The sequence below is a fragment of the Vanacampus margaritifer genome, chromosome 12 (assembly GCF_051991255.1).
Source record: "Vanacampus margaritifer isolate UIUO_Vmar chromosome 12, RoL_Vmar_1.0, whole genome shotgun sequence".
NCBI lineage: Eukaryota > Metazoa > Chordata > Actinopteri > Syngnathiformes > Syngnathidae > Vanacampus > Vanacampus margaritifer.
The window spans coordinates 20793347-20814102 of record NC_135443.1 but is presented as its reverse complement, the minus strand read 5'-3'; the positions used below and the strand labels follow the sequence as shown (position 1 = coordinate 20814102).

Sequence of the window (20756 nt, the reverse complement as noted above, 5' to 3'; positions counted from 1 at the left end):
GAGATCCTGCCCCTAGTTGAGGAGTTTAAGTATCTTGGGGTCTTGTTCGCAAGTGAGGGTAGGTTGGAGAGGGAGATCGACAGGCGGATCGGTGCAGCGTCTGCAGTGATGCGGACTCTGTATCGGTCCGTTGTGGTAAAGAAGGAGCTGAGCTGAACGGCAAATCTCTTGATTTACCGGTCGGTCTACGTTCCTACCCTCACCTATGGTCACGGGCTGTGGGTCGTGACCGAAAGAACAAGATCCCGGATACAAGCGGACGAAATGAGTTTCCTTCGCAGGGTATCCGGGCTCTCCCTTAGAGATAGGGTGAGAAGCTCAGTCATCCAGGAGGACTCAGTGTCAAGCCGCTACTCCTCCGCGTTAAGAGGAACCAGTTGAGGTGGCTCGGGCATCTGGTTCGGATGCATGCTGGGCGCCTCCCTGGAGAGGTGTTCCGGGCATGTCTCACCGGCGAGAGGCCCCGGGGACAACCCAGGACACTGAAGTGACTATGTCTCTTGGCTAGCCTGGGAACGCCTTGGGATCCCGTCGGAGGAGCTGGCTGAAGTGTCTGGGGAGAGGGAAGTCTGGGCTTTCCTGCTAAAGCTGCTGTACCCGCGACCCGACCATGGATAAGCGGTAGATGATGGATGGATGTTTCAACATTGATTCAACCACATTTTGCTATCTGGGTCTGCTGTTGTAATTAGGCCAAAAAAAGACAAATAAAACATTAAGCTAATTGTCTGCTCAACCAAATCACAAATGCAACTGTAGCACTAGCCATGCTAGATTTGTGGTTGACGGTCAGCAAAAATAAAAAAATATATTTTTAACTGTCGATTAACTGTATATACATACTATACCCTTTTTGACAACTTGGCACAACAAAAATGGGCTAAGCTCACGTTGGTTTTGTTTTTTAAGATATCAAAGCAACATGTTTTGGTGCTCGTTGACATAATTCCCCCACTGAACTGATGTTCGTTGAGTGTGTTCACGAGGGGGGAGTTAGAGTGACGGACTTCCTGGAAAATTGTTAAATTTAACCTGTTGGCTAATAAGCAAAGCTAACTAGCATAAATTAGCCTGGCTGTCATGTAAGATAGATGGCTAAACAGGCTCATGCTAACTAAAAGAGCATTGACATTTTGACTTGACTAGATTAATGTCAATTAACTTACCAGGTTGGAAGGGTATGTTTTTTGTTTTTCTTTTGTCACAAAATATTCAGTTGGTCTCGAAAAAACAGTCAAAATGCTTTAAAATCACTGGCACTCTAGAATTGAGATCAATGTTTTCATGAGTGCTATTCACGTCGATTAGGACCAAACCTGACCACCAATAACAAAAATCTGCAACAAATTTATGCCTCTAACCATTGCAAAAGATTTGTATTGATTTTATTGAAATGAATAAGTGAAGTCTGCACATGTGGGGACCACCTTGAAGTTACCAGATCCCCTTTCTGGCTCGATAAAGATCAATAGATGCGGTCACGTGTGCTATCTGGGCGTTCTGGTCTTGTATGTCCTTCAAGATCAATAAAGTTTCTTGTACAGAACGACGATACTGAGATCATGTCAGCTCGGCCATGTTTTCACAGTGAAGTCAGAGTGAAAAACCTCTAATGTGCCTTAATCCAATTTGCTGCTTTAGCTCTCTTTACACGCGCAAGACCGCCGGCTGGTCGCAGAGGCCACGCTAACATGAAGCCTGTCATCAGGAAGCTACAGTTACATTAGGAAACCATTAAGAGATTAATTACTATGCATTGCGCCGGATTCGAGTGTGCCTCTTTTTATTTTGATTATTTATGCTGCTTTTATATTTAGATTTTTACAACCTGCTTAAGAGGGAATGTAGTTAAGTGCTTGGTTTTAAGGAGCAGAGAGTCTCAGGTTCAAGTACAGCGATGGGTCAAGTGGTTCTCTTTATATTTGTTGTGTATGTCTTTATTTTTCCAACAACCCGTTGAGGCAGCATAAGTATATAAGAGTTTGACTGGGTTGTAAGGACCTGAATGTCTCTGGTTCAAGACCATTGATGGGTCAAGTGGTTATATTTTTATTCATATTATTTCTGTTTCTATTTTTACAGCAACCCAGTTAGGCAGTAAAGAAAACACTGTTTGGATTTAATGACCTGAAAATCTCAGGTTCAAAGCGAGCCAGAGATTGGTCAAGTAAGGTCTACTTTTATTTATATTGTTTATATTTTTATTTTTACAGCAACCAGTTTAGGCACTTAAGTCATTCAAGGGTTTGCAATTAAGGACCAAAAAGTGTCAGGTTCATAGCCAGTGATGGGTCAAGTGGATATTTCTTAATTCTGTTATTCATGTTTCTTTGATATTTTCATTCTGCAAGCAACCCTTTTATGAAGGAAAGTAGTTAAAGGTTTGGCTTGGATTTAAGGACCAGAAAGTATTTTGTTCAAGACCATTAATGACAAAATCTTGTTTACAGTATGTATAATAGTTTATGTATTTTATCTTTTATTTAGACGAACTATATAGCAATCTGCTTGAGCAGTTGCAAACCGTTTAGGCAGCAAAGTAGATAAAGACTTGGGTTTTATGAAAGCAATGGAACAAGTAATTCTCCTTTTATTTATATTGTTTTTGGTGTTTGTTTGGATTTTATACAGCTGACATGGCAGATGTAGGACTCAGACGCAGAGATAGGGGTTTGAGGCCAAGGCAGATATTTATTAAACAAAAAAACTCCTCGTTTAGAAAAAACAAAGGCTATTAACTGTTAAACTAAAGGCGCTCCAAAAGGGAGGATGACTAAACTACAAACAAAACAATGTCACTACTTGACTAAAACTATACTGTGGCTATACAAAATTACAAGCCCAAATTCACACAAGAGACAGGACAACAAGGCTGCGGACTGTGACTGGCTCTGACGAAAACACTATGGCACAAGACAGGGGAGACGCAGACCATTTAACACATGAGGGTAATGGGAAACAGGTGGACACAGGAATCAGAGTTGACACTGACACCACATGAGGAAAGGCAAGTGGCCTGAAACGAAAGGAGTCAGAATTTTCAAAATAAAACAGGAAATGACAAGACAACTTCACCGCGGTGTGACAACAGCAACCCATCTAGGCAGCAAAGTAGTTAAATTTCAAATTTAGAGAATAGCAAACTAAGCCTCACATTCAAAATAACCGATTGGATGATTGGTTCGTATTTCATTAATATTATCTGTGCTTTTTCAGATTTAGATTTTCACAGCATTACAGCAACCCAGCAAAGGAGTCAATTCAATTTTAGTGAATAGAAAGCTAAGCCTCACGTTCAAAAACAGTGATGGGATAAGTACCTACACTGCTATTGTAACATACCCAAAATGGATGATTTGCTGGATCGCCACGTAGTACTAGTAGAAAAAGATACTACTCAATAGTCTTTCTGCCCGTGTGTTGCAGTGCCGTATTCAAAAGCAATGCTATGTTGCTATTAGCCAGCGCTAAGTGTGTCATTCTCCTGTGCTGGAGAGCATTTTGGAGCTACTCGAGGTCCTTCTTGGAGGCTTTTTGAATGGATGTCACCTAGCACCCACACATACGCGCACAATTACACACACACACAAAGCCAGCAGATGGATACAAAACAAGTTGCACTGAACAAATTGGCAGAATAACCTTGAAAAATTTAAGACTGACGCACAGTTTTCCCATTGAGGCGCCTTCAACGTGACGTTTGCTGCGTTACAAAATTTTTAGTTTTATCACCTTTAACTGTGAAGAAGTATGTGATTGACTAGATGGGTATAAACGTGTGTGTGTGTTTGAGAAAGAGAGGGGGTGAAGAATTATCCACACCCAGCTAATCTCTTTATTCCACTCAAATCTACAGTACATCTCCCCTCCAGACTGAAAAAAAAAAATTCCATGCACATTAACACACACGTTGATGCAAATACACACCGATGTTGACAATCATTTTGTGCTGGATGCAGACAAACAAAAGCACGTAGGAGAAGGTGGACTCAAATGCAAGGAGACATAGACTGGAGGAGACAAGAATTGTGAACAAAGTGAGAACCTTTATTAAAACTTGTAGGGACTGTTGAGAGGACGAAGACTGGCCATGGCGTGACTGGACTGGGCGAGAGGACGAAGACTGGCCATGGCGTAACTGGACTGGGCAAGAGGACGAAGACTGGCCTGGCGTGACTGGACTGGGCGAGTGGAGACTGGCCATGACGTTACTGGACTGGTCCAGTGGAGGCTGGCTGCCATGACTGGACTGAGCAAGAGGGGGCTGGCTTGACTGTAGCTGGCAGAACGTGGAGAACCTTGGAGGAACATGGAGAACCGTGCAGGAACGTGGAGAACCATGCAGGAACGTGGAGAACCTTGCAGGAACGTGGAAAACTTTGCAGGAACGTGGAGAACTACAAGGTGACGTGAGCTACAGGACAGTGACAAGGATGACAAGACGACAAGGGGAGACAAAGGGAAACTTAATGGTGACGTTGAGGACTGGACGGGAACTAAGACAACTAAATGAAGACAAGGGTGACTAGACTGAAACAATGAAAAACTCGGGGTTGGCTTGAATGAAAAAACACATGCGCGGATTCCAGACAACCTGCGTGGGAATGTTGCTGGCCATGCTGCCATTATCATAAATTTATATTTTGTATGCTGTTTCAGTTGCTACAGCAACCTATTTAGGCAGCATACCAAAGAGATTTTTGTGGTATTAGCTCGATACTACAAGGACACGCCTACTTACTTGCCATCTTGGTTGGCTCATATTTTTTAATGTCTGGACAATCGGCACAGTATATTCAGACCTGAATTGTTTTCTTCCTGAACGGGCTGTTTTTTCTTTTATTAAAACGTTTGTTGGTAAGTGTTCGGTTTATCATGTTTTGAGTTTCAGTTTCTACAGCAACCAAAATATTGATGCATAAACGGTCTGCTTTAGAAATTACAATTGAAAATGTAACTCAATAATCATCATGTCAAATTCTTTGGTGTAGTTGTTTTTTAACTAGCTGCATATTCTCCATTTGAGTCAATATCGGGTCTGGTGTGTTAATGAAGACTCGTCATGCCTGCAGCCATCTCATCTTATGTGAAGTCATTTTCCTCATTCGAGTCCTCGTGGAGATCTTTCGTCCACTAACTTAATGTCACGGCCTTCATTCTCACATACTTTTTTCCAAGTATTTGGATTTACGCTGAGTTGCACTGGCTTCTTGAATTCATTTGCCTATCCCTGAAGACTGAACCCAGGAAGGCGAAGACTTGTCTACATGTGTTACACGTCAACTCGGATCAAGCGCGGCAGGAATGTGAAAATAGACACTCTGTGTTGCTTTAGTATTACACCTCCACGACTTACATATAATTCCTCGGTGTACATGTGTGTGTGTGTGTGTGTGTGTGTGCGTGTGTGTGTGTGTGTGTGTGTGTGTGTGTGTGTTTGCCTTGTGTTGCATCATGAAGCTGCACGCACCAGGAAAGTGATAATCAGCAGCTGCTCACGTGTCGTGTTACAATGATAACCAAGCTATTAATATAAATCTGAAGGGATGGCAATTTTCACTTTTATGTTGTGAACAGGTAAAAGCCAGTGTGTGAAAAAGCCCGTGTGTGAAAAAGCAGATTGAATCAAAAAAAATAATTAACTGCGCTTAATTGTTCTTAAATTGGTGGTTGGAATAATAAAATAGCCTACAAATACTGATACAACTACAGAATTCTTCATGTTCTGTGGTTTTAACTACATATCAGAATCTATACCTTTTACCTTTACTTGAGTGATAGAGTTTAATCATTATTTTTGTTTTTAAACCATATTTATTCATTTATTACATCTAAAAATATGTTTACTTAAGTACCATACAAAGTTACTGGTTCGAATGCCTACTGCAAAAGTTACTTTTTTCACCGGTCTCTAATTAATTGACGGCTTGTTAAATACTTTACTGCTGCAACGATAACATGTTCTGTACTTGTGCTGCTCTCATGTGGAAAAAGACTGCCATTACAACTAAGTCACATACATGCACTGCATACAGTGCATCCGGAAACTATACACAGCGTTTCGTTGTTACAGTTTCATACCAAATTGGATGGATAAATGAATGAATGAAATGCTCACAACACCCCAAAATGACAACGTGAGAAACGTTTTTTGTCTTTTTAAATAATTTATTAAAAATAAATAAGCCTTTTACGAAGAAATGGTTTCTGTGTTGCCCCTCTGCCATAATACAGGCCTGATTGCAGAGGTGGTTGTCCTTCTAGAAGGTTCTCCTCTATCCACAAAGACACGCTGGAATTAGCAGAGTTCTTGGTCACACATAAGGCCACAAGTATATTTAGCATGCGTTTCCCCTCTAAAGCAACAATAGGTCAACATTTCAACGGAGCGGAAGCTTCCACAATCCAAAGTCATCAATGACAAGTTCATTTCTTTTCTGCCGCTGTGTTTATTTTTCTTCCTGCTCTGTGCATCTGCTACCTAACCGATGACCTCTGAACCTGGCAGAGCCATCGCTCAGGCTGCTTCGGCATCGGGAAGTTAAAGGGTCACGAGCTGACCTGAGAGGAACCTAGCAAGACAGAAACACAGGCAGAAGGCCAGACAAAGGCATATAGAGGTAACACATCTCTGATAGTGTCAATTTAACGGCACACAGGAGGGACGCTTCCAAAAAAAGGTGCGTCTAAATACAAACCCAATTCCAAAAAACAAGGGAACACTATACAAATTGTGAATAAAAACTGAATGCAATTATGTGGAAGTGCCAAATTTCAATAGTTTGTTCACAATAGAACATACACAGTCCCTGACAAAAGTCTTGTCGCTTATTCATTTTGTAGAATTATTTTGAATTATATTGTCCTGAATTATATTGTCCTGAACTTCCCTAAATAGAAGCTATTTGTCTAGTAGCAAGACCCTAGCTTTTTCAACAGGTTATGGTGACAACATCAATACTCGCCATTGGTCCAGCAGTATATGGGGCAGGGTTGAGTTGCCGACTTGTATGAGACTGGATCACCCCTTCAAAACAGGCCAACATAAGAACTTTTTATTTTATTTAGTTAAATAAATTAAAAAATAGGGAGTTAATCAAATTAAACTAATAAATAAAAAAATAGGGTAGAGCTGTAAAATGCTCTGTAGATTTTTTCAAACCAAGGATTCTCTTTAGACAAATATTGCTAATTGGGGGAAATAAATAAGCATTGTTCTCCTTTAATGTGATAAATTTTATTTCATACAGGCACCTTACATTCACACAAAGAAAACATAATAATACTCTGCATAATTATATTTCATTTAATGTTTTTGCTGTCCAGAGTAAAGAAGAGACACTTTGGAATATTGGAAAAATACTCGTGCTAATAATAATAATCATCATCATCATCATCATCATCATAATCTTAATAATAAATAAGTCTTTAGTAATTCTTTAGGGACCAGCAGTTGTTTTTTTTCTGGATGTCCAAAAAGAATCATAAGCAGCTATAAAGGGGTGTGAATGGTCAGTTTACCAGCTTCTCGTGTTATTTACAAACAGATGTCTGGTGGTTTGGTGTGGTGGTGGTCTGGGACGGAAGGCCCCCTTTCAAGAGGTCCTGTCCTCAAAGTAGGTCTGCTCGATGCGCCTGCAGAAGGACAGTAGGTTTCCGTAGCTTCGCACGCGCTCGGCCAGCTCAGTGCTTGTCAGCCGGGTGGTCAGGATGGTGAAGATGTGACCGAACACCAAAGCGTCCAGCTCGGTCGGCCTAAAAAAATACACTATTTGTTCTTGAACTACAGAATGTGTATCACTTACTGGAAGTGATGGAGAGTCACTCTCATTTACAAACATGTCTGGTGGATTTGTATTTTATTTTAATTAAGTCATGGCTAAACCATACAATTTTAAGGGTAATGATGTCAGATTACTTAAAATTGTATTAAAGTGTTTTGGGATAATATACATTCAAATATTAGAAATTCAGGCCAAAGGGGAATCAGAGTAATTACATCCTTCTGCCATGGGGTGGTGCTAATGACACAATTTCCTATTTTTGCATATTTATTTCTTGTAAAATGGACAAATGTTGTCATGCTACAGAGTATTTTCTATTCACATGGTATGTTTTATTTAAACAAACAATAGGTGAGGTTAGGTTCCACAGCAGGGAAAAAAAAACAACAGGTGAATTTGTGAATAATGAACTGCGACTTGACAACAGACAGGAATTCACTCTACTCAAAATGGCATTTCACAGGCTACAGTACTTACTGTTTATTGAAGAAGAATGGTTGTGTTCCGAGGCGCTGCGACAAAGCCTGACAGCACTGACTCACGTCCTCGTACACCTGAAACGCAACAACAGAGTGGCCGCTCTGCTAAAAGTTTTACGTGTACTGCCACAGTAATAATGTCAGATAAGGCGATCGCTAACTTGCTCCAGGTTTTTCCCTCCCCAGCCGATGGCGTCCATCTTCCGGCGCACCTCCCACTGTTTCTGGTAGGCCAGGACAGTGCTGAGGGGCCACGAGTAGGGGCTGCTGTACCTGGGACGAGTGATCTAACCCACATAGACATGTGTCAGGGAGGAGTAGACGCAACTTTGGAGAAGCTCAATGAGCAGAGAAAGGACTCACCTCAGCAGCCGTGCCGTCGTCACACCACTGGATGTACAGCTGTTGGAGACAATATGTAAATAATTCACAGAAAGGGCTGAGGGGGGCGCTACCAATGTGTGCATAAAGTACCTCAGCCGTCAGTAGCATGTTGTTGACCAGCTCCATGTATGCTTTCATTTCAGCTCTCTGAATGTCATCCAAGCTATCGCTCAGAGAGTGACCCTGAAATGACAACATAAAAGGTCCTCAAATATAGTAAATATGAAAATAAAATAAGACACACGCATAGCTTGCTAAGACTGAGTGCTACACTGTATTGCTTTTAGGTTTTCTTAATAACGTTGATTATAGTGGTTAACATTTCTAAACTTGACATTTTTAGTCAAAATATGACTTGAAGCTTATTATTTGTACAGTAAGTAATTCTCATCCACCTTGGCTTTGGTGAACTGCACTATTGGGCCCAGTTCCGACACCACCTGGTTTCCCACGTGGATGAAGGGAATCTTGCCTAAAGAGGGAACCAGATAAAAGCACTTTTGACTATATTTTCCATTGACAAGAATATTTAATGCATTTGTATGTAAACTTACCAGAGGGTGACATGTACTCTGCATTAACCTTGCAGACCACCTGCACTGGCAGCCCACACATCCGCAGGTAGGCCTGCAGAGCAGACAAAACAGGATCAAGCGGACACTTCACTAGACACATAAGTGAGATCCAATACACACAGCTCCACAAAGATGATATTACCTGCACGGCGAGGGATGAGGCGCAGTCAGACAGCAGAATCTGATCCTCTGCACAAGTCAAAATTGATATAATTGTTATCATTTTGTTCATGTATTAATCCCTCCATATGATATGGAGAGAGAAAAAACACTCACCCTTCAGCGGCTGGTACAAGGTTGCACTCTCAGGCCAAGGCTCAGCAGCTGTACAAGTCATAAATTCAAGAAATTAATATTTTACTGACTACATAACCAAATACTGCATTGATAAAACATAAATGATGACAACATCTAGTGCTTGTCGAATCTTATTTGCTGATGTACCTAATAATGAAGTGGTCAGTTGCCATTCATCCTCGACAGCACTTTATCATTCCATAAACATATCAATAACATAACTCGGTCAGCTTACTTTCACCTCCGCAGCATCAATCCCCCCCACACCACCTGCTTCTATTCTTGTTCACAGTCTTGTCACCACCCGTCTTGACTATTGTAAGTCCCTCATATTTGAACTACATCACAAATCCCTACATTAACTCCAACTAGTCCAGAACTCAGCTGCACGTCTCATTACAAGAACCCCTTCCTTCCATCACATCACCCCTGTTCTCCAGCAACTCCACTGGTTACCGGTTAAATTCCGCATACAATTTAAGTTGCTTCTCATTACCTTCAAAGCCATTCACGACTTCGCTTCTCCATACCTGTCTGACCTCCTCCACATTACCACTCCAGTTCGATCCTCCTCTTCGATTCATATGGCTGTTCCACCTATCCGCCTCAGTACTATGGAGAGCAGGGCCTTCAACCGCTCAGCTCCTCAGCTTTGTAACTCTCTGCCCCCTGATCTCCGCAATTCACCCTTTTTGACCATTTTTTAAATCCAAACTAAAAACCCACCTCTTCAAGATTGCCTACACACTAAACTACACTGCTTCTTTATTTTTAGCTTTTTTATTATTATTCTGTCTAATCTGTAGAATTTTTGTTTTAAATTTAGTTTTTAACTGTTGTACAGCGTCCTTAAGGGTCTTGAAAAGCACTTTTAAGTGAAATGAATTATTGATGACAACCTTTTAAAAAAATATTAAATAATTCAAACCGGAATACTTTTCCAGGGTAATGTTTTAAGACGATTACCACAACACTAGAGTATATTTATTAACTGTTAAAACAAAAAGGCTAATTTTGAAGAGGTCAGAGTTCACTCGGGTCGGAAGTTACAAGTGTCACAACAAAATGAGTGGCTCAAATGTGCTTCCAGGTCACAGAGGGAGCAGGACTAATAATCTTAAGGACTAGGACTGCCAAGAAATGTAAAAACAGGTAACTACAACAAAATGTAAGTAATAACTCCATGATATAGTTTAATTTTTTTTAACTTTTGGAAATTATTGGAACTACCAACTTTAATCTTTAGAACAAGTGTACCAAATAAACAAAAAGACAAGTGTAAGTTGATTATCCACCGGAAACCAGGTTTCGCAGGTTTTAGATTCACTAAACAGCATTATCGTCAAACCCTTTACGTTTGGTCACGTAAAATGCGTACTTTACGTCCAAACCTTGCTAATGGCGTAGACCGTATATGTTTCATTAGCATTGCAGGACACTGAGAGCGTCCATCCTCAATCATACTGAGGCTAAAAATCTGACAGATACTACAAGTATTACAACGAAACACTTATTTTACTATTAACTTTTAATTTGCTTTGCCACCGCTGTAGAAAATTGCGTTATCGAGCAAGCTGACTAGCAAAAGCCACCATGCAGTGATTCCAAAAATGCAACACTTTACCAGCCATTTGTGATACGAAGGCGTCCGCTGCAAGAGACATGTTTGCTCTGAATTGCTCCCTTTTAAATATTCTTATTATGATAACGTATGAACTTAAAACAAAGCTTAGGTCAGCTATGCTTCATGGGAGTTTGAGGGCAAAGGTTTGCAGTCACCGACTGGTCCGTCAACAATACTCAGTCCGACGAGGAACATTTAGCGAGAATATTGGGTCCGCTTAGAACCTGGAAATGTCAAATGCATTATTTTCCCCTATCCTTTTTCGTCAATCAAAATTCGAAAGGGATTGCTACCATCTTTAGTAATATCCACGATCACCGAGAAGAACGGTCTGATTATGGTAAAACAAGGAAAGGAGACATAGCTAACGCTGCATCTCTGTTTACTTTTTAGGCTCGACATGCAAGTGGTTCTTTCAATCTAGAACTAGGCTGGCCAAGGAGATTAATGGTTGAGAGATTCTGAATGGGAGTGGTTAGTTAGTATTAAGGGTTAAAAAAAAGTTACCTGCTGACTTCAGTTTTTATTTTAAGATACAGTTCACGTTTGTATCACAAGGGGACGTCCTTGTTCTAACACAAGATGTACTGAAAGCACGTAATGTTTCAAGATGGAAAGAAAGGAAGGTAGTTTTACTATATATGCTCAAGTTTAACTTGTAAATACTGATAATGCATTTATAAATAAATAAATAAATAAATATATATATATATATATATATATATATATATATATATATATATATATATATATATATATATATATATATGATGTCGCCTTGCTGCTGGTTGAACTCTGTTGAGGTAATTGGATCCGTGTGATAGTTTCCACACGGTTTATTTAAAAGTGTCCCATTTTTGATCCATCTGTCCCAAATGTCAGTCAGTGTGCAGTTTTTGTTTTTTTGGGACAAATCTCTCGTGACTTTTCCTGCCCATTTGTCTCCAACGGAAGCCTCCAATTAAAGCAGCTCATTTCCCACCGCCAACCACCACCAGAAGCAACATCTGCACTCGACATGCTATATTTGGAACTTCAACATGAACGTGATTGGCAACGAATTCATCGATGTTTAACGTGACTGATCTACTGTTATTAAATATATTTTTATAGATTCATTTCCTTCCCTAGTCCACATTTCTTGAAAATATAACTTTTTTTTATAGCGTTTTCACACCAAATACAGACTTTTACCTATTTCATTATTTCCCTTCTTTAGTCCATATTTTTTTTTGGGGGGGGGGGGGACAACTTTATGAGCAGCGTTTTCTCACCAAATATAGGCTACGCTATGCGTTACATGCGTTTAAGACATGTATTCCATAGTATTTGACTATTTCCCTTCCCTTGTCCACTTTTTTAAAATGTATTACAGACTTTAAGTTAATGTAATACTTTCTATATATTTATATCTATATATTAAATGTAATATAGACTTTAAGTTCATGTAATACTTTCTGTATATTTATTTATATATATATATATATATATTAAATGCAATACAGATTTTAATATCATGTAAAACGTTGTATATATTTCTGTATTTCCTTTGCCTAATCCATATTTAGTTTAAATAATAGGTCTACTTCATCATTGAGACTTTAATATCTTCTAATGCATTCTAAATCCTTGTGTGGATGTGTGCAAGAGAGCTACAGGAGACAATAACATTATATAGGTATAGTGTAAAGCTTTTATTTATTTAATCAAGATTTTTTTTTTATCAAAACGTTTTTTCCCCACATATAAAAGTCGTACATGGATGTTTTTTGTTTGTTAACTTTCTCACATACAAAACAACATATTTGCTGCTACCAAGAATAAAATATACTATGAAACATACACATAATACTAAAAAAAGAAAGAAAAGTACTGACAAAGGCAAATTAGCATATTATACTGGAAATAAAAATAAAAAAAACGTTATTATTCTTTGTATGTTGTTGCTGGATGGACCCTGTAAGGAAACCCTGAGACAAAATGCAAACACCTTTTGGAGCTCAGCTGTGTGTGTGTGTGTGTGTGTGTGTGTGTGTGTGTGTGTGTGTGTGTGTGTGTGTGTGTGTGTGTGTGTGTGTGTGTGTGTGTGTGTGTGTGTGTGCGTGTGTGTGTGTGTGCGCGTGCGTGCGTGCGTGCATGCGTGCGTGCGTGAGTGTGTGTTCTGCGCGCTATTGCTTTTGGCACATAAAATCAACAGTGCGTGCCCATTTGCCGCCTGTGTCATCTCTGCCTTAGTCCTTAAAACATTTTGGTCATGTGCATATACAAGTATTAGCCTACTCTGCCTCACTCTTATAACCCTGTATTGTGTTTTTTTACCCTGTAGAAATAATAATAATGATAATGATAATATTAATAATAATTACAAAAATAACCCTGTTCTCTCCTATAAACAAACCATCAATTCTTCCAGGAGATCCAGAACTCGAACAAAAAATAATGAGGATACGCTATATATAAGGCTAAATACAAGGATGCTTGAGGAATGTGAGTCTGGATCGTCACTTGGTCATTATGGGGTCCGAACTGCCCCCTCCCGGCTCTCACACCGAGATGTCCGCCTTCTCCGTGCCTTTCTTGGCCTTGCTGCGCCCCTTAGTGTTGGGCAGCTTGTTGTCCTTTTTCCAGCGCATGCGCCGGTTCTGGAACCACACCTTGACCTGGCGCTCAGACAGGCAGAGCACGTGTGCCACTTCCACGCGGCGGCGGCGCGTCAGGTAGCGGCTGAAGTGGAACTCTTTCTCCAGCTCCAGCACCTGCTGACGCGTGTAGGCCGTGCGCAGCCTCTTGGGCTCCGGGCCCGGGTGGTTCGGGTTCACTGGGGGACACGAATGGACAGCGTTATGTCATTTGTTTACTTTTTGTATTGATAATGATTGATGCAACGATGCAATATACGAAAAAAAAATAGCATGTTGACGCTATATTGATGTCAATGAATTGTGTTTTTGGCTAAAATGCTTAGCCTATATGCGGTTTTGGAAAAGCATGCGATTTGGGTGTTGAATAGGGTTAGGGTTTATATATACATATTGCAACATTTAACATGCCCTATACAAAATAACATTTATATTATCTAATGAAAGAAATATTTTTCTTCACTTCAATTTTTTATATAGGCCTATTATTATTATTATTATTTAATGTTAGCACTGCCCCCAGTTACTGTTCTTCTATGGCAAGATGGCACTTAGTCAAGATGTAAGCCTGTATTAACTGATATAATCTCAACAATATAGGTATATTTACTGTCATCTCTTTTTACGTCTATATCTAAAATTCCCATGCAGTCATATTTACGTATGTAAACGTTTAAAATTTAATTTAACTTTTATTAGGCTTATAAGTCTCAGTGCATTTTAGGAAATTAAAAAATAATTGAAATAACGATATAGCCTAAACTTCCAGCATTGCAGAAGCTATAAGTTTTTTTGTTAGTTTTTTTGTTTTGTTTTTTGGGGGTGGGGGGGGGGCTGTTTTGTATTTTCTGTACATGTGCATGTGTTTGTGTGTGTGCGTATATGTTTGTATGTGTCCTTTTGCGGTTTGCCAGCAAACTGGTTAAGAAACCATTTTGGACTATTAACGCGCATCTCTTTGTTCACTGGCATTTTTGCACAAACACGCACTTGCGCGCGCATGCACACACGCACACACACACACGCGCGTACAAGCTGCGGCAGAGCCATAAAAGTTTATAGCAGCTGTAATTCTGCTTGACTCTCACTGCGATCATAAATAACTCACCACAAGAAATGGTGCTCCCAAATGGACAAAACACTATACAACAAGGGGGTGTGTGAGATGTGTGTGTGGGGAGTGTTAGATGAGGTGCTGGGGGGCAAGAGGAAAAAATAAAAATAATAAAATGACATCTAGGGTGTAAAAAAAAAAATGTGACAGAGAATAGAATTGTCTTCCTCACCGTGGGCGATGTGCACCTTCTTCATCCAGGGGTAAACCACGATGGGCGGCTTGTCTTTGGTCAGATGCCCCCCTCCCACACCTCCACCTCCTCCGCCAGCGATTCTCCTCGGCACCTGACCGGGCTTACTGGCGCATGTCATCCACATCTCCGGGTAGCCGCCCTCCTTGCCACCAGCGTCGTCGTGCTCGGTGTAGCCGGGAAAAGGCGCACCTGGCTGGGGCAGCCGTTCGGCATCCTCCCGCGGGTGATGCTGCTGCTGCGTCTGCAAGGAATGTTCATAGGCGGGTGGCTGCGGAGCGTAGCCGGGCTCGGACGGAGGGGCCACGGATGCAGGTTGGTATCGTCCGGAGCCGTACGTGCCACAGTCCTGGGGGCTGTTGTAGTACCCCCCCTGGTTAGTGAAATTATTGTAGTCTTCATCGCAAGGAGGGAAGTGCGGCTCGGCGTATTTGCAGCTCACCGCGTAGGACTCCATGATTGATTTATAGCGAGGTTGGTAGGAGAATACTAATTTTTCTTTTTCCTCTCTCTCTCTCCCTCTACCCCTTTTCGCCCTGTGTCCCCCTTTCCCCCCCTCTGGCATCAAGCCACCCCGCGGCTGTCAAATAGACGGACGGCCGCGAGGACCACGTGACCCGGCAGCTCAGCCAATGGGAGGCGTCGCTTTTTTGGGTCTCCCGCTTAATGCAAAAAACAAAAAACAAAAATTGAGCCTTAATTGGCCTAATGGAGATTTGCTGGCTTGGCTAAATTAGAAAATTGGATGCTTGTGGATTGAAACTGTTACGTCATTATTTATTTTATCTCTATAAACCCATCCATCCATCTATCCACCCCCTAGCCCTTTCCTATTGAACACGCACAGTAGATTTATGACTTGGGATCTACCCCCACAGATGGGCCCCCGAGCTGAAAAATTAATCGGGCCCATATTGAGGGGACGCGGGGGCCATATTTGGCCTTGTGGACGCAGTCAAAGGGCGCACAACAAAACGTGACCGCTCCGCAGAGGGCACGCACACAAGAATGGGACAAAAAGGGCCCCAGACAGTGACTAGTAGTTGGCTTTGTTGCCAGCCGGGGTCAGCCCGAGGTGTCCCGTTCACCATCTCACCGTCATCATCACCGTCTCTGAATAAAAGCCACATTGGAAAAATGATGCAGCTGAGGGGGAGAAAAATGGTGCAAAGGCGTTTAAAAAATGATGTTGCTGGCATAGAAACCCCAAAAGTGACTAAATTGAGCCCTCGCATGAAGAAAAATAAATGATAGTCCATTTTAAACACCCACTCTCCCAAAATAATCATTCACTCGTGCATATGGCTCTCCCTAAACCACCTTATTGTTTTGGCATCGAGGCTTTATTGAATCTGACCCAATGCAAGTGAACCTACAATCTGTTTGTTCTGGCTTCCAGATACTAATGAATGTCACTGATAAGCTCAAACAGGCAAGCATTTGCTCTAGTAGCTTGTTTTAATCGCTCTTGATGGTTTTATTGGGGTTAAAGTGTCACTCACTTATCTAAATTGGTGCATTTAATTTGAGCAAATCAAATGAAATCATCATTTCATCAAAGCTGTTAAGCAAATGTTGCCTTAGTGAATTTGTCTGTGTGTGTGTGTGTGTGGGGGGGGGGGGGGGTCTACAAAGAATGCACGTTTTGTAGAAATTGGGTTTGAATGCAGAAAAGTGAAGCTGAATTGAAAAAGTGGGACTTAGAATTATTTGGATGGGTGAAGAAATTTGGATGGAGGGAGTAAAATATGTGAAATATTTCTGAATTTTGGAATTTTGTTGTGGAAATTTTGGTAATGTTATAAAGATTTGAAATCCAATGATGTCTCTCCGCCCAAGTTTTGTTTTACTCTGCAATCTACAGCCAGGTCAACTTTGTAAATGAGAATCTATTCTTAATTGTTTTAGGATATATAAAGGTTAGATTAGGTATAGTAAAAATTCCACAAACATGGCTTTAAAGTTAGTTATATTTTGAAGTTGAAATGTTTGAATCTGTTAAGAAATGTGGTAGAATGTGTTAAATGTGTAAAATGTCTCTTAATTTTTTTAATTTTGCCATGAAAAGTGTGGAATTTAGGGAATGTGGAAAATGGTTCTCAAGATTATGTGAAAGATAAATAAACTACTTTGAGGTTGGAATGGTTTAAATTTGGTCAAGAAATGTGGAAGGAGGAAGTAAATGAGTATAACAAGTCTTAATTTGGTAATTTTATTTTGGAAATTTGGGGAAGTTCCCAGGAATGCCCTGAATGATCTGAATCATTTTAATTTAGAATGGTTAGAATCGGTCAAGAAATGTGGAAGGACGATGTAAATGATCATTTACTCTATAATTTACACAGCATATACGTTTCTCTGAATTTGGGGATTTGGGAATTGAATTTGGTCAAGAAATGTGGAAGGAGGAGGTAAATGTGTAAAACCTGTCTAGATTTTAGAATTTTATTGTGAAAATTTGAGAATTTGAGGAATGTGATCTCAAGTTCCCGAAATGGCCTGAATGAGTTGAATAGTTGGAATGGTTGAAAAAATGTGGAAGGATGACTTAAATGAGAAATGTTTCTCTGAATTTGTTAAGAGCATAACATTTGGCTACTAGAATGTTGAAAATAGTTTCCAATATTTTCTGAATGAGCTGGACCGTTTAAATATGGAATTGGAAAGATGTGATGACCTTTTTCATCCCCACTTTTTTGTTGAATTATGTGAAAATCTGAAATTCCAGAACAAGTGGGACTTTGAGGAATGTGGATCATATTTCCATGGATGCCCTGAATAAGGTAAATTTGTTGCAGTTGGAATGGTTCCAATCAGAGGAGAAATGAGAAATGGCGGAATAATCAAAATATATTTCTGGGATCGCATTCACGCAATGAATGTTGTTTCTATGAATATGTTGGTGGTCTGCACACAATATCTCTTTGAGCCACCGTTCATAAATAAAGTTGACATACACAACTCACCAATTTTAGAAGAGGTTGTCAGTGTTCAAGCGGGAATGTCAAAGTAAATTTCGAGACACTTTTTTACTCTTGCAAGTGAACAGTAAAAGCAACACAATTTTCATTCGTTCAAGAATAAAGTAAAAAAGATGGTTTGGGTCATTAGTTGGTGTGAATGCCTGTGGTGTTCTTTAAAAAAGAACTACAACTACAACTACAGGCCTGGAATGCAAATTACAGCATTTAAGTCATTCATGCAAGTGGTCGTAACGACAAGTTTTTTATCCTTATGTGCAATTTCACAAAAAAATGTTTAGTAGCTGTTCATGGTCAGCATAGCCTAAAAGGCTTGTTTGTGCTTGCAGAATAAGGACTCTTATACTTTCATGCATTGGAATGTCATTAATCAGCCAGAGGTTGCAACTTTAACATTTTCTCCAAACGTGAACAAGAAACAAAAACAGTACAGTAGGTACCAATAATTTTCCAACGAAAACAAAATTGGAACGGTATAGCAGACGGTTGTCTGTGACGTGGTTAATAACATCACGACACTTCCTGATTTTGTCAGTGCTATCCATAATTTCTGAGAGTGCAGTTTAGAGAAAAAGCACTGCTTCCAATAGTCAAAAAGTGAGTAATTCCGCCCCTCCAATAATTGTTATGACCTTTTTATATTTAAACTGTGTAAACATATTTAAATAATTATCCCCAATTTACTGTATTGTTAATCCCTCAGTCTAGGCGTTTCATTTCAATGTACTTCCTTGATACCAATTACAACATAGAGAGTGCTCCCTTGGAACGCAAAATTCTGTGAGTAATTGTAAGGTTTGTAATTACCTATGAATACCGCAAGATGGAAAGTACTACTTAAGTGTACAGTGTAAATAAAACTCCTCTATTCACATTAATATACTTCCTTGATGCCAATATGCCACCAGATGATGTTTGTGCACAAAAACAGTGAATAGGAGATGTTATCAGTGAATAACTGTGTGACAAATAGGCCGCAAAAAAACTGAATAAGTGTATTTTCAACATTTTCCTTTTCTCAATAATTATAAAAAATAAATATTATTTAGTTTAGTTTAGTTTTGTCATGGAGCCATCCCCTCAGCCTTTTATGTAGAATTTTGGGGGTTTAGAAAAAAAAAAACCCTCCCCAATGCATATCAATGGCCATCAGTTATATGTGGATTTTTTGCTATTCGCAGGCCAACACGGTGTGGTGTTCCACTGTAAAGTTTTAAGTTGTAATACCACAATTCAACACTAGATGGCAGCCATTGCTTACAGTGGTACCTCACTGATAACATTTTGAGTGAGTTGATTTTTGTGCGAAGAAAATGTCAGTTTTCTATTCAGCAGTTTTTTACGATGGCGTATTAGGACTTCATTTGAAAAATATTTTTTTTCGAGGGTTGAGGCAATATTCCAAGAAAAAAACTCAGAAACTTAAAAGAAATATTCGTAGCATACTACTCAGATGTTGGTGCCAATACTTTTCAGTCGAGTTTTCAAATGAGATAGTAATTGCTTTAGCAGAGATCAACCATATGATGTTAACCATTCGCTCTTTGAAGCGTGAGGTACAGCCAGCGAAAAAGACATATTGCTTTGCGCAGGTCGACACCTTGAGGATCAAGCATTTAAGTTCATTTGTTAAAATGTATATTTACTTGTACATTTATGTTTCCAGAATTATTATTTACACATTCATACATTTTGGTATTTTTTTTGTACAAGTAGCTAAGTTTGTGTGTCAAATCTGCTGCTCTCTGTCATTTCACTTGTATGCTGGCTTCTGATTGGTTAGTCTTAGTCAGTTAATAGGGGATCAGGAAGTGTTGTCGCTCTAGCTACCGTGTATGACGAGTAAAGTTTAAATTAAGAATGAATCCGTCTCCATCCTGCCTTTTTGTTTTATAAACAGTGTACCATTAATTTAACCTCCAACGAATCCTCACATTAGACTTTGTGGTAGGTTTCTGAGGTTTTTTTTCTGTCAAATTTGCTCTTTGCCACTTACATTGACATTATGAGTTTTTTTTCTCAGAATATTACCCCGCTTCTGAAAAAAATAATATTCGTGGCCCTATACGCCGTCATAGTTTTGTGGCGTCTTTGAATGGTAATTTTTACACATGGGAGCCATTAAAACTGTATGTGGTTATTTTTTAAATTGTTCAAATCGTTGGTTGTTGAAGACTGGACCCTTTAAACATGCAATGAGAAACGTAATATTAAAAATGATATATTAAGAGCATGTATTTTGCACATATGCACATATTTAGAATGGAATTGTTGTTCTACATCTGGTTAGGAAGTGTATGGTCCTATATGTGGCCCCCCGACTAGCACTGAATAAAAATTGTGGCGCCAAGTTGCCCACCCCTGACAAGAGCATAAAGGAAGCTTATGGAAAATTGCTTATTTTCTTTCTTGAACTTCTCTACTAATGACTTGGGCAACTTGTCAAAGGTTTCACAGTGACTGGACAGTCCGTTGTGTCATTGGATCTTCTCGCCAAGCAGAAAGTGAAGCAACCCAAATTGAAAACACAAAGAAGCACTTCTGAAGCTCTTCGGGTTTCCCGTGCGTGTGATGGATGGTTAGTCGCCGCCCATAGACTCCCCTAGAACCCAATCTGTGACCGAGCAGAGTCCACACACATTCGGTTCTACAGGGTATTTATAGGCGAAGCATGCACGCTCCTGCT

The 20756-nt window shown here is 39.9% G+C and overlaps 2 protein-coding genes and 1 long non-coding RNA gene across 3 annotated transcripts in view; 1 reads left to right on the top strand and 2 right to left on the bottom strand.

Moving 5' to 3' along the window:
* Positions 1-16699, top strand: part of LOC144061546 (uncharacterized) — a 47946-nt gene extending 31247 nt beyond the window's left edge. Inside the window, exons 3-5 of the long non-coding RNA XR_013296204.1 lie at positions 6509-10671; positions 15098-15404; positions 15659-16699. This is a non-coding gene — a long non-coding RNA (uncharacterized LOC144061546). The remainder of the gene's footprint in view (positions 1-6508; positions 10672-15097; positions 15405-15658) is intronic.
* On the bottom strand, positions 7222-11342 carry mtx2 (metaxin 2). The gene is made up of 10 exons (XM_077582100.1): positions 11144-11342; positions 9499-9546; positions 9365-9411; positions 9202-9274; positions 9043-9119; positions 8738-8830; positions 8627-8665; positions 8425-8550; positions 8262-8338; positions 7222-7755 (listed from the first exon to the last, which is right to left on the bottom strand). Exons 1-10 carry the CDS (start codon positions 11181-11183, stop codon positions 7596-7598), a joined length of 780 nt encoding a protein of 259 aa, XP_077438226.1. The 5' UTR covers positions 11184-11342; the 3' UTR covers positions 7222-7595.
* Positions 12871-15729, bottom strand: LOC144061544 (homeobox protein Hox-D4b-like). The gene is made up of 2 exons (XM_077582099.1): positions 15069-15729; positions 12871-13961 (listed from the first exon to the last, which is right to left on the bottom strand). The coding sequence occupies exons 1-2, from the start codon at positions 15652-15654 to the stop codon at positions 13687-13689; spliced, it is 861 nt and encodes a 286-aa protein (XP_077438225.1). The 5' UTR covers positions 15655-15729; the 3' UTR covers positions 12871-13686.
* Positions 16700-20756: the final 4057 nt, after the last annotated feature.